Raw genomic sequence first — 14,012 nt, forward strand, 5'->3', positions numbered from 1 at the left:
CTGACCGAGTGATCGTCCACAACCTGTTCAGTTTGTTTGTTTACGCTGTCTGAGCTCGGTGTATCATTAAATGTTGTATATTACGTTAATATACACATTTTCATTAATCCATCCGTGATATTTTTTTCAAAATTATATAATAAACACAATACATAACATAAATACATAACATATGTGTAGAGAACCTAGGATAACCCAAAAAAGTCAGAGTGACTTACTTACATTGCCTTCACTCAGAGCATCATTTCTTCTCAAAATGATGTTACATGAGAATGGGAGTGTTCTTCTTTATTTATTCTACCATATCAATGTAGAGACAACCTGTACACAATGTAACTTGTACACAAACCAGACGTTTACAAAACTTACCTTCGCCTGGTTTGTTTACATAACTCTGCGCCTGTCCTCTCTCATGCACTCATTCTTTCTCTCTGGTATGTAGCCTGGCTGACTACCATACATACCACACTTGATTTTTTACAATAAATACTACTCATCTCACCCTATATTTTAAGGTAAGTAATGAGTGAACTGTACATACATTTTATCACTCTGGGATGCTTAAATATCATAGAATAGTATGTGTGGGTGGGGTGGCCTGGTATGGTAGCCTGGCTGACTACCATACATACCACACTTGATTTCTTACAATAAATACTACTTGTCTCACCCTAGATTAAGACTATAAATATTTTAAGGTAAGTAATGAGTGCACTATGTGTGTATTGTACTTTTTTATTGTTTTTTTGATGCTTGGTTCTATTGCTAACATAATATATGTTAGTGTAAACTTGTTATCTAGTGTTTGTATGCATTTGTAAGTGGAAAAAAAAGGGTGTTCCACTTTACGGCGGTTTCCGCTTTACGGCGGTAGCCTGGAACCTAACCCGCCGTATAAGTGGGGCCCTCCTGTATATATATATATATATATATATATATATATATATATATATATATATATATATATATATATATATATATATATATATATATATATATATATATGGGATTAGGTCAGGGGTTTCAAACAGAGTTAGAGCTAAAGAAGGAGTAGCAATAACGTTGAAGGATAAGCTATGGCAGGAAAAGAGGGACTATAAATGTATAAATTCAAGGGTTATGTGAAGTAAAATAAAGATTGGATGTGAAAAGTGGGTTATAGCAAGCGTGTATGCACCTGGAGAAGAGAGAAGTGTGGAGGAGAGAGAGAGATTTTGGGAAATGTTGAGTGAATGCATGGGGAGTTTTGAATCAAGTGTGAGAGTAATGGTGGTTGTGGATTTCAGTGCTAAAGTGGGTAAAAATGTTATGGAGGGAGTAGTAGGTAAATTTGGTGTACCAGGGGTAAATGTAAATGGGGAGCCTTTAATTGAGCTATGTGTAGAAAGAGATTTGGTAATAAGTAATACATATTTTATGAAAAAGTGGATAAATAAATATACAAGGTATGATGTAGCATGTAATGAAAGTAGTTTGTTAGATTATGTATTGGTGGATAAAAGGTTGATGGGTAGACTCCAGGATGAGGGGCAACTGATATATCGGATCATTATTTAGTTGTAGCTACAGTTAGAGTAAGAGGTAGATGGGAAAAGAGGAAGGTGGCAACAACAAGTAAGAGGGAGGTGAAAGTGTATAAACTAAGGGAGGAGGAAGTTCAGGTGAGATATAAGCGACTATTGGCAGAAAGGTGGGCTAGTGCAAAGATGAGTAGTGGAGGGGTTGAAGAGGGATGGATGAGTTTTAAAAATGCAGTATTAGAATGTGGGGGCAGAAGTTTGTGGTTATAGGAGGGTGGGGGCAGGAGGAAAGAGGAGTGATTGGTGGAATGATGAAGTAAAGGGTGTGATAAAAGAGAAAAAGGTAGCTTATGAGAGGTTTTTACAAAGCAGAAGTGTTATAAGAAGAGCAGAGTATATGGAGAGTAAAAGAAAGATAAAGAGAGTGGTGAGAGAGTGCAAAAGGAGAGCAGATGATAGAGTGGGAGAGGCACTGTCAAGAAATTTTAATGAAAATAAGAAAAAATTTTGGAGTGAGTTAAACAAGTTAAGAAAGCCTAGGGAAAGTATGGATTTGTCAGTTAAAAACAGAGTAGGGGAGTTAGTAGATGGGGAGAGGGAGGTATTAGGTAGATGGCGAGAATATTTTGAGGAACTTTTAAATGTTGAGGAAGAAAGGGAGGCAGTAATTTCATGCACTGGCCAGGGAGGTATACCATCTTTTAGGAGTGAAGAAGAGCAGAATGTAAGTGTGGGGGAGGTACGTGAGGCATTACGTAGAATGAAAGGGGGTAAAGCAGCTGGAACTGATGGGATCATGACAGAAATGTTAAAAGCAGGGGGGGATATAGTGTTGGAGTGGTTGGTACTTTTGTTTAATAAATGTATGAAAGAGGGGAAGGTACCTAGGGATTGGCGGAGAGCATGTATAGTCCCTTTATATAAAGGGAAAGGGGACAAAAGAGATTGTAAAAAATTATAGAGGAATAAGTTTACTGAGTATACCAGGAAAAGTGTACAGTAGGGTTATAATTGAAAGAATTAGAGGTAAGACAGAATGTAGGATGGCGGATGACCAAGGAGGTTTCAGAGTGGGTAGGGGATGTGTAGATCAAGTGTTTACATTGAAGCATATATGTGAACAGTATTTAGATAAAGGTAGAGAAGTTTTTATTGCATTTGTGGATGTAGAAAAGGCATATGATATAGTGGATAGAGGAGCAATATGGCAGATGTTGCAAGTATATGGAATAGGTGGTAAGTTACTAAATGCTGTAAAGAGTTTTTATGAGGATAGTGAGGCTCAGGTTAGGGTGTGTAGAAGAGAGGGAGACTACTTCCCGGTAAAGGTAGGTCTTAGACAGGGATGTGTAATGTCACCATGGTTGTTTAATATATTTATAGATGGGGTTGTAAAAGAAGTAAATGCTAGGGTGTTTGGGAGAGGGGTGGGATTAAATTATGGGGAATTAAATACATAATGGGATTTGACACAGTTACTTTTTGCTGATGATACTGTGCTTATGGGAGATTCTAAAGAAAAATTGCAAAGGTAGGTGGATGAATTTGGGAGTGTGTGCAAAGGTAGAAAGCTGAAAGTGAACATAGAAAAAGAGTAAGGTGATGAGGGTATGAAATGATTTAGATAAAGTAAAATTGGATATCAAATTGGGGAGGAGGAGTATGGAAGAAGTGAATGTTTTCAGATATCTGGGAGTTGACCTGTCAGCGGATGGATTTATGAAGGATGAGGTTAATCATAGAATTGATGAAGGAAAAAAGGCGAGTGTTGCATTGAGGTATATGTGGAGACAAAAAACGTTATCTGTGGAGGCATAGAAAGGAATGTATGAAAGGATAATAGCACCAACACTCTTACATGGGTGTGAAGCTTGGGTTGTAAATGCTGAGGTGAGGAGGCGGTTGGAGGCAGTGATGTCCTGTCTAAGGGCAATGTGTGGTGTAAATATTATGCAGAAAATTCGGAGTGTGGAAATTAGGAGAAGGTGTGGAATTAATAAAAGTTTTAGTCAGAGGACTGAAGAGGGGTTGTTGAGGTTGTTTGGTCATTTAGAGGGAATGGATCAAAGAATGACATGAAGAGTGTATAAATCTGTAGGGGAAGGAAGGCGGGGTAGGGGTCGTCCTCGAAAAGGTTGGAGGGTGGGGGTAAAGGAGGTTTTGGTAGCAACAGGCAGTTGCTCAGAGTGTTTATGAATTCGGTTACTTGTGGGTCCTGGTCATGTAGTATGTTTATGTTGAAATCACCTGTTAGTAGCAGGTGGTCTTTATTCATGTGTGCATTAGTAATCATGTTTCCTAGTTTTTCACTAAAGTGGTAAATGTTTGACTGTGGTACTCTGTAGATGTTTATAACTGTGAGGGATTTTTGCAGGTCTTCTGATTTAACCCTTTCAGGGTTTCGGCCGTACTAGTACGGCTTTCACGCAGGGGTTTGTGACGTACTGGTACACATAAATTCTAGCACCTTCAAATCTCACGGGAAAAGGCTGGTAGGCCTAGATGTGAGAGAATGGGTCTGTGTGGTGGGTGTGCGCAGTAGAAAAAAAATCTGGGACCCAGTTGCGCATTGTGGGAACGCCATTTTAGTACACCATTTCCACCATGCCTCGCGGTAAGAAGCTCCTCTCTCCTCGGCGAATTGGGACACTTTTGTTCCCCAGTGATAGTTCTAATACAGATGGAAGTGCCAGTGAAGATGAGTTTCAAGGTTTTGGTGAGGTTTTTGACTGAAACCAATGACCATAATATCGGTAATAGTGAGGAAAACCCAGACGACCCTCAGCCTTCCACCTCTGGTGCTGGGCCGTTTTGTTCATGCTCAGTTGTACCAGAATCAAAGAGGAAACTCCTATTTTCCCAAATCCCAGACTCAGATGTGAGCATTTGTGTTGATAGTGATAGTGATTATGAACTACAAGCTCTTCAAACTAGTTCCAGTAGTGATAGTGAAGTGCAATATTCCCCAGTGAAGCGTCAGTATGACAATATGTGCGCTCTGGTAATGTGCCATATGCTATTCCAAGGGGAAGGAGTACATCTCGGAGTACATCCCGTAGCTGTACAACAGGAACTGACAGTGAAAATGATGATGATACTGTTGCAATTGGGATGGAAAATGTGCATGGTGGTGGTAGTTGTGGTGCTGGCCATGAGGCACCAGAAGTGGCCTATGCTGCCACCCACGCTGCCACCCACGCCGCTGCCTCAGCTGATCTACAACAAAGGCCACCATCCCCCACCCACCCACCACACCAGCCTCCACAACCACTACCTCCACAACAACAACCTCCAGAACCACAACCTCCACAACCACAACCACCTGTCATTGTCCAGTACCCACCAGCAGACCGCACCTGGGAATGGCAGGAAGCTGTCAATTTTGTTCCAAATCCCCACCAGTTTGATGACAGCCAAAGTGGAATACGGCCATCCTGTACACTTGGGAACAATGCCACTGAACTGGAATGTTTTGAGTTTTTCTTCGATGAACCCCTGATGGAAAGTATTGTCCTGGAAAGCAACACATGCTACGAGTACACCATGGCAAACACAATACTTTCACCAAAATCACGTCTACACCAGTGGAAGGAGACAACTGTGGCTGATATGTATCTTTTCTTTGCCACAATAATGCTTATGCCACATGTGTATAAGCACAGTGTGAAATCATACTGGTCAACAGACCGCCTGATTGCAACCCCAGGTTTCAGTGATATAATGCCAGTGAATCGATTTGTGCTAATGTTACGTATGCTTCACTTCTCAGACAAAACCAGGCCTGACGGAAACGACAGGTTATATAAGATTAGGTATGTGTTTGTGTATCTGTAAGAGAAATTCAATATGTATTTTTATCCCTTCAGGAAGCTTTTAATTGACGAGTCTTTGATTCTTTTCAAAGGAAGACTCTCTTTCAAGCAGTATATACCAAGAAAGAGGAAACGCTTTGGTATAAAGTTGTTTGTGCTTTGCGATTGTTACAGTGGTCTGGTATTGGATATTATTGTGTACACCGGAAGTTGTACATTGCAAAATACCAGGAAGTTATTGGGCATCTCCAGTGATGTGGTTAGATGAATGATAGAACCATACCTTGGTAAGGGGCATATATTATATACAGATAACTGGTACACAAGCCCCTTACTCAGTGATTTTTTGCGAGTGAACATGACAGATGTGTGTGGCATAGTGCGTGCAAATCGGAAACATGTGCCCAGGTTTGATGCTGGCACTCATAGAGGTGAGGTGCAGGCGTTTGCTGCCAATGACATCATGGCATTTCGGTGGCATGACAAACGAGATGTCACTCTGTTGTCATCAGTTCACCCTAATGAAATGGCAGACACAGGCAGGCAGCATAGAGAAAGCAATGAACCCATTCTAAAACCTGCAGCTGTGATTGATTGCAACCTCAATATGCATTCAGTGGACAAATTTGACATGCAGATTGGGTTTGCTGATTGTGTTTGCAAGAGTTATAAATCATACGTAAAACTCTTTTTCCATCTTCTGGACATTTCCATGCCGAATGCTTATAATATGTATTAGATGAGGACCAGAAACAAACCACCATACGGCGAATTCTGTTTGTCTGTCATCAGACAAATAGTACAAGGAACAACACCTCAAATAGACCGCCCACCAAATTTTCAACAACTTCCTTCTCATTTGAAGCATGGTGATCACTTCCTGGTATAACTGCCTGCTACTGCTTTCAAGAAAAAAGCATAGAAGAGGTGTTATGTCTGTGCACGTACAAAAAAACGCCCACAACAATGCAGACACTCGTTTTATGTGTGAGGAGTGTAAAACACCACTGTGCATGACACCATGTTTCAAAGAGTTCCACAGGCTGTAGAACTTTTAGAAACATTCCCTGTGACTGTATATGTGTATAAAATATAGAAAAATAGTAATAAACAACATTTCATATCATTTATGTAAATATTTTCTGTAAACAAAACAATGATAACAGTGTTTATGCCATTATTGTGTAGTATTGAAAAAGAAATAACTTACAAAATACTGATCATATTGGTCTCACAGGCCATAAAAGTTACTTGGAAAAAAAAAGTAAAAAAATAATAGAAAAAAGTGCATAAAACACTAAATAAAAGAATACCGGGTGACCGCAGTTGGCGATGTTACCACATGATGTTCCTTTTTGGTAAACTTCACGCCTCCATATCTCGGTAAGTATTGATGGTAACAATTTTTTGTTTAGCCTATAATGTTTAGAAAAAAAATTATTGTTTTCATAAGATTTTTTTTTTTTTTTTTTTTTTTTTTTTTTTTTTTTTTTTTTTTTTTTTTTTTTTTTTTTTTTTTTTTTTTTTTTTTTTGAAATTTGGCTGACCCTGGGAACAAGTCTCTGACAGGGCCTGTCGACCCTGAAAGGGTTAAATTTGGCTATGATATATTCTCCATGTTCATCCCTTGTGCAAGATTTATTGATACATTTGAGTTGATTTGAGTAGTATATAGCTGTTCCTCCCCCTTGCTGGTCTGTTCTACAGTTGTGTATGGCCATGTAGCCAGGAATGGTATAGACATCTGTAATATCAGGCTTAAGCCAGGTTTCTGTGAGTGTGATGATTGATATGTTGGAATGAAGGGAATTGAGTAATGCAGTAAGGTCGTCATAATGTTTGTTAACCCTTTCAGGGTCCAAGGCCCAAATCTGGAGTCACGCACCAGTGTCCAAGAATTTTAAAAAAAAAAATTTGTTATTTTTTCTTATGAAATCGTAGAGAATCTTTTTGTGAAGGTAATAAAACAAAAAGTATGAAATTTGGTGGAAAATTGACGAAATTATGCTCTCGCGAATTTTGATGTGTCAGCGATATTTACGAATCGGCGATTTTGCCGACTTTGACTCCCATTTTAGGCCAATTACATTATTCCAGTCAACCAAATTCTTAGCTATTTCACTAGTATTACTTCTATTCTATCGATTGAGCACAAGAAATCGCCAAGTCAACTGTTTCAACTACAAAATAAAGTGATCGGAAATTGTTAATTTGGCCAATTTAACACAAAGTTCAAAATATTCCAATTTCAAAATAGGGTCCAGAATGAACAATGTAGGCATTCCTGGCACTAAACTAACATTTCCTCTGTTCATTAGTTATGTTTTGAGGCTTTACAAATAAATTCCATTTTGATTTTTTATTCACATAATGAATTTTTATTCACACCAAAAAATAGAAGATTTACTGTTATGCAATACTGTAATAATTGTATAAATATCATCACCATATTTGTGAATGTATATTAGACCCACCAGCTGATGTGTATTAGACGTGTGAAGTCGTTTGTTTACTCTTGAATATCGGCAAAAATTTAACATTTCTGCTACTTTGAGCTCAGTTTCAAGCCATTTCCAGTGCTAAAACCAATCAAAATCATCTCTATTTCTGTAATATGTCTTCCATTCTATCAAATGAGACCAAGAAATCGCAAATACACCTATAAAAAACATACGAAAAAACACTGCAAAGTTGCTGTTTTAATCGAAAAATCATGATTTCATTTTTTTCTCTCATTATACACAGTGTGCTGCAGGATCTGTTTTATGTGGTGCACACATACCACATAGATGTATTCTCTCATATCTAGGCCCAAATGTACCACTCACAGTTTATCAGAGTGAGCTGAGCTCATGGCGTAGATCTACGGTTTGGACCCTGAACGTAAAGCCGTAGATCTACGGGACAGACCCTGAAAGGGTTAAAGGATCTGACGTTGTAGTTAAAGATGGTTATGTTATTGTTTGCACTGAATAATGTCTTTGCTTGGTCTGCTGTATAGTAATTGCAGTTACTGTTTGATTCGTGTAATTCATTTAGTAAAAAGTTTACATCAGAATCTATGCCTGTAGTCATAAGATGAGAGTGATTTTACACACTAGATTTTCTGAGTAAAATATTATAAGATTTATATTGAATCTACAACTAGACTTAGGAATAAGACTTTGTAATTATTCTAAAACTTTTAAAAAAATGAAAGAACTACAGATTATTATAGAATAGATAATTCAGTTATACACTTAAGCATCTAAATAGCACCTTAATTATTTTAACAAATGTGAGTTTATGAACTACGGTAGATATTTACAGCTAAAATAAAGGAGCTGGTGAATATAATAATAAAAGAATGAATTAAAAACAAAAACAGTAGATTACCTTGAATGACTGACTGACTTACTTGACTTTACAGACTTGCCGACTTTAACCCTTTCACTGTCGATACCCCTGATCACAAACCTGTTCTCAGTGTCGAAAAATATTAAAAAAAAAAAAAATTCCTACCGAAATCTTAAGAATATTTTTCTGAGTGTTTAATCTTGACTGTCGCAACCCCCAATCCTGAGGTGTCTCCTGGTGTCGCAAAATTTCAAAAAAAAAAAAAAAAAAAAAAATCTTAAGAAATGATAGAGAATCTTTTCCCAATTGTAATGACACCAAAAAATTGTAATTTGATGGAAAACTGACAAAATTACACTCTCGCAAAGTTAGCGAAGTCGGCGACATTTGCAAATGGGCGATTTCGTCCAATTTGAGCCCCATTTTCAGCTAATTCCATTGTTCCAGTAGACCAGACTCATAGCTATTTCTTTAGAACTCCATTTTTTCTATCAATTGAGTACAAGAAACTTCCCATTTGCCGATTTCAACTACCCAATAATGTGGTGAGAAATTAGCAATTTGGCCAATTTCACGAAAATTAAAAAATATGACAATTTCAAAATAGGGTCCAGAATGAACAATGCAGACATTCCTGGCTCTAAAATAACATTTTCTTTGTTCATCAGTCACGTCTCCAGGCCCCTGTGATATTACTCTTGCTTTCTGTTTTGAATTTTTATTCAAACAAAAAATAGAAGATTTACTGTTATGCAGACTACTGCAATATTGTAATAATTATATAAATAATGTCAACCCATTCATGACTGCAAATTAGAATGGCTAGTTGGACATTTATTGAACAATGACATCATTTGTTTACCTTTGAACATGGGCAAAAAATCAAACATTTCCCATACTTTGAGCTCCATTTCCAGGTTCATTTTATAGTAAAACCAATCAAAATCACCTCTATTTCTATCAAATGGGACTAAGAAAACGAGAATACAACCATAAATGCTATACGAAAATACACCACAAAGTCGGCATTTTAATTAAAAAAACTGTCAGAGTTTTTTTTTCTCACTATTCACCGCGTGCTCCAGGATGTTTTTTATATGGTGCACACTGACCACACAGACCCATTCTCTCCCATGTGGGCCTACCAGCTTTCTCCTGCTTGATTTGAAGCCATTAGAATTTATGAGTATATATATGTCAAACACGGTATATGTACTTCGTAAGACATATATATACGACCGAAACAGTCAGAGGGTTAAAAAGAAAAAAATTTGCAATCAGTATTTAGCGAGATATAGACGTGTTAAATTGACAGAAAGTGAACCGCTTACGCCAACATCGGTGACTGCCACTTACTTGGTTATATTGTTTTTACTTTTATTCTATTATTATTTTATTTTTTAATATTTTTTCAAGTAACTTTTGTGGCCTGTGAGACCCATTACCCATACCGTCTATCCCACCAAGCATGGTGTCTTCCCCACCACCCACTTGGGAATAAGTCACTTACGTTTTTTGGGTTATCCTAGGTTGATGGTCGTGTGGGTTTTCAGCACTATTTCTGGTATCCTGCACATTGCTTTCAGTTACACACTCCTCAGAACTATGAAATTCATCCTCACTGACACTTCCATCTGTGTTAGAACTATCACTTGGGAAGAGAAGAGTCCCAGTTTCCTGGGGAGACTAGATATTTCTTACCACTAGTCATGCTGAACAAGGACTACTGTAATGGGACTCCCACAATGCACCAATGGCTTTCCGATTTTTTTATTCTGCGCACACTGACCACGTAGACTCATTCTCTCACATAGGTTTACCATCTTTCTCCTGCTAGAATTTTGTCATAGTACTATAGCACCAACACTGGCTTGCAAGCTGTATTACTATTGCACCAGCAATGAAAGGGTTAAATTTGACCTCACTGAAGAGGACCCTGACAAATCTAGAAGTAGTGCTCTGAAATGCTGATGCCTTAACGTCAGCTGTATAACGTACTGCCAGGTAAAATAGCCCAGAAAGGCATTACAGAATTTATGCACACTCCAATACAACCATCGACTTCAATAAAAGGAGCTCTACCATCTCCCTCAGCTCAATAAAACCACAGCATAACTCTCCACCCTCTTCTCAATCATCGACAAACACAAGCACCCACAATTTAAGGTAAGAAATACTATGATATCTGTTGCATTTGTAGTCTTAAGCAGTAAAAACATAATGCATCACGACAGTGAACAACAGTTACATATTCACTTTTACTTTTGTAAAATCTGGGGGTCTAAAAAAAAATTGTTCGGCTTTTTTGGGGACGTAACCCTATTTTTTCCCATAAGTTCTTCAGTTTATCTAACACAGATTTACCTAACATGGAGTTTTCGGGAATGTAGCTACTGTGTAATATAACGGTGTACTGTAACTGAAAAAATTTTAGGCGGAATCTTTTGTATTATTTGCTAAATGGAATCTTGTTTTCTCCTCCAAGGTTTCACAATGACGGATTTGAAAATGTGCCAATCTTCTTGTTTGGTGACTTCAACTTCAGAATGAATACTCATGCAGTTGTACAGGTGAGCTAATATTGAAATACGGCCTCTCCTCACTTAATGATGGAGTTCTGTTCCTAAGACCACGTTGGTAAATGAATTCATCACTAATTGAGGAGGATGCTATAAAAGTATTGGGTTTGTTTCAACCATCTTTGATATTGTTTTAATGTCATCTTTGCACCATTTATAACAGTTTTGGTACATTATTAAATATTTATACAGTAGTGTACTGTATATTGTAATTAACAGAATAGAGGAAATGAGCTCTGATATACAGTGGACCCTCGCATACTGTTGACATCACATAATGTTAAATCCTCATACTGATACATTTTATCGCTAAAATTTTGCCTCGCATACCGCTAAAAAACTCGCTCAACGCTATTCGTCCGAGACACGTCTAATGTGCGGCCTGAGCCAGCCTCACATGTTCCGCCGGTGGCATTGTTTACAAGCCAGCCTCCGCGGTAACATCCAAGCATACAATCAGAACATTTCGTATTATTACAGCGTTTTTGGTGAATTCGTCTGCAAAATTAGTGACCATGGGCCCCAAGAAAGCTTCCAGTGCCAACCCTACAGGAATAAGGGTGAGAATTACTATAGAGATGAAGAAAGAGATCATTGCTAAGTATGAAAGTGGAGTACGTGTCTCCGAGCTGGCCAGGTTGTATAGTAAACTCCAATCAACCATCGCTACTATTGTGTCCAAGAAAACGGCAATCAAGGAAGCTGTTCTTGCCAAAGGTTCAACTGTGTTTTCGAAACAGAGATCGCAAGTGATAGAAGATGTTGAGAGACTCTTATTGGTGTGGATAAAAGAAAAACAGATAGCAGGAGATAGCATCTATCAAGCGATCATAAGTGAAAAGGCTAGGAAGTTGCATCAGGATTTAATTAGAAAAATGCCTGCAACTAGTGATGATGTGAGTGAATTTAAGGCCAGCAAAGGTTGGTTTGAGAGATTTAAGAAGCGTAGTGGCATACATAGTGTGATAAGGCATGGTGAGGCTGCCAGTTCGGACCACAAAGCAGCTGAAAAATATGTGCAGGAATTCAAGGAGCACATAGACAGTGAAGGACTGAAACCTGAACAAGTATTTAATTGTGACAAAACAGGCCTGTTTTGGAAGAAAATGCCAAGCAGGACCTACATTACTCAGGAGGAAAAGGCACTCCTAGGACATAAGCCTATGAAAGACAGGCTTACTCTTCTCATGTGTGCCAATGCTAGTGGTGATTGCAAAGTGAATCCTTTATTAGTGTATCACTCTGAAATTCCCAGAGCGTTCAGGCAAAAGAATATCCTCAAGGCTAATTTGTGTGTGCTGTGGAGGGCAAACAGGAAGGCATGGGTCACTAGGGACTTTTTCTATGACTGGTTACACCAAGCATTTGCCCCCAATGTTAAAAATTACCTAACTGAAAAGAAATTAGACCTTAAGTGCCTCCTGGTGTTAGACAATGCCCCTGATCATCTTACAGACTTGGCAGAGCGACTTTGTGGGGACATGAGCTTCATTAAGGTGAAGTTTTTGCCTCCTAATACCACTCCTCTCCTGCAGCCCATGGACCAACAGGTTATTGCAAACTTCAAAAAACTGTACACAAAAGCTCTGTTTGAAAGGTGCTTTGTAGTGACCTCAGAAACTCAATTGACTCTAAGAGAGTTTTTTAGAGAGCACTTTAATATCCTCAATTGTGTAAACCTTATAGGTAAGGCTTGGGAGGGAGTGACTAAGAGGACCTTGAACTCTGCTTGGAAGAAACTGTGGCCAGAATGTGTAGACCAAAGGGATTTTGAAGGGTTTCAGGCTAACCCTGAGAGGAGTATGCCAGTTGAGGAATCCATTGTGGCATTGGGAAAGTCCTTTGGGTTGGAGGTTAGTGGGGATGATGTGGAAGAGTTGGTGGAGGAGGACAATGAAGAACTAACCACTGAAGAGCTGCTAGATCATCTTCATCAGCATGAGGCCACACCTGAGGAAACTGCTTTGGAGGAGGGGAGAGAGAAATTGAAGAAGTTGCCTACTCCAAAGATTAAGGAAATGTGTGCAAAGTGGTTTAAAGTGCAAACCTTTATGGATGAAAAACACCCTCAGACAGCTGTTGCAAGCTGTGCTGGTGACTATTACACTGACAATGTTGTGAACCACTTTAGGAAAGTCATAAAGGAACGAGAGGTACAGACCTCTATGGACAGATATGTTGTACGACAGAAGTCCAGTGACTCTGAAGCTGGTCTTAGTGGCATTAAAAGAAGAAGGGAAGTAACCCCGGAAAAGGACTTGACAAATCAAGTCTTAATGGAAAGGGATTCCCCTTCTAAACACTAAGACCATCAACACTCTCCCCTCCTCCCATCCCATCAATCATCACCAGATCTTCAATAAAGGTAAGTGTCATGTAACTGTGCATGTCTTCTTCAGTTTGTGTGTATTAAAATTAATATTTCATGTGGTAAAAAAATTTTTTTTTCACACTTTTGGGTGTCAGGAATGGATTAATTTGATTTCCATTATTTCTTATGGGGAAAATTCATTCGCATAACATTGAGCTCTCAGGAACGGATTAATAGCACTATGCGAGGGTCCACTGTATATTATTTAGGTATGGAAACTGGTCATAGTGCCTGTCGTAAGTCCGATTCATTGGTAAACAAGTGCGTCGCTAAGTGAGGAGAAGCTGTACACGAGTCATACATGGGCAAAGACTATTCCATCTACAAAATTTGCAGTGCAACATTTTTATTTTTTAAGCAATGTTTTTTACCCACAAAAGCACAGTATTTCAAA

General features: G+C 38.5%; 1 protein-coding gene across 8 annotated transcripts in view; it reads left to right on the forward strand.

The window, feature by feature from the left end:
• 5PtaseI (inositol polyphosphate-5-phosphatase A) overlaps positions 1 to 14,012 on the forward strand; it is a 612,658-nt gene that overhangs the window by 519,149 nt on the left and 79,497 nt on the right. For all 8 annotated transcript variants that reach the window (XM_070081715.1, XM_070081724.1, XM_070081732.1 and 5 more), the window contains one exon: positions 11,154 to 11,238. In XM_070081715.1, coding sequence (XP_069937816.1) covers positions 11,154 to 11,238 — 85 coding nt within the window. The remainder of the gene's footprint in view (positions 1 to 11,153; positions 11,239 to 14,012) is intronic.

This window comes from Cherax quadricarinatus, chromosome 6 (assembly GCF_038502225.1).
Source record: "Cherax quadricarinatus isolate ZL_2023a chromosome 6, ASM3850222v1, whole genome shotgun sequence".
Classification (NCBI taxonomy): domain Eukaryota; kingdom Metazoa; phylum Arthropoda; class Malacostraca; order Decapoda; family Parastacidae; genus Cherax; species Cherax quadricarinatus.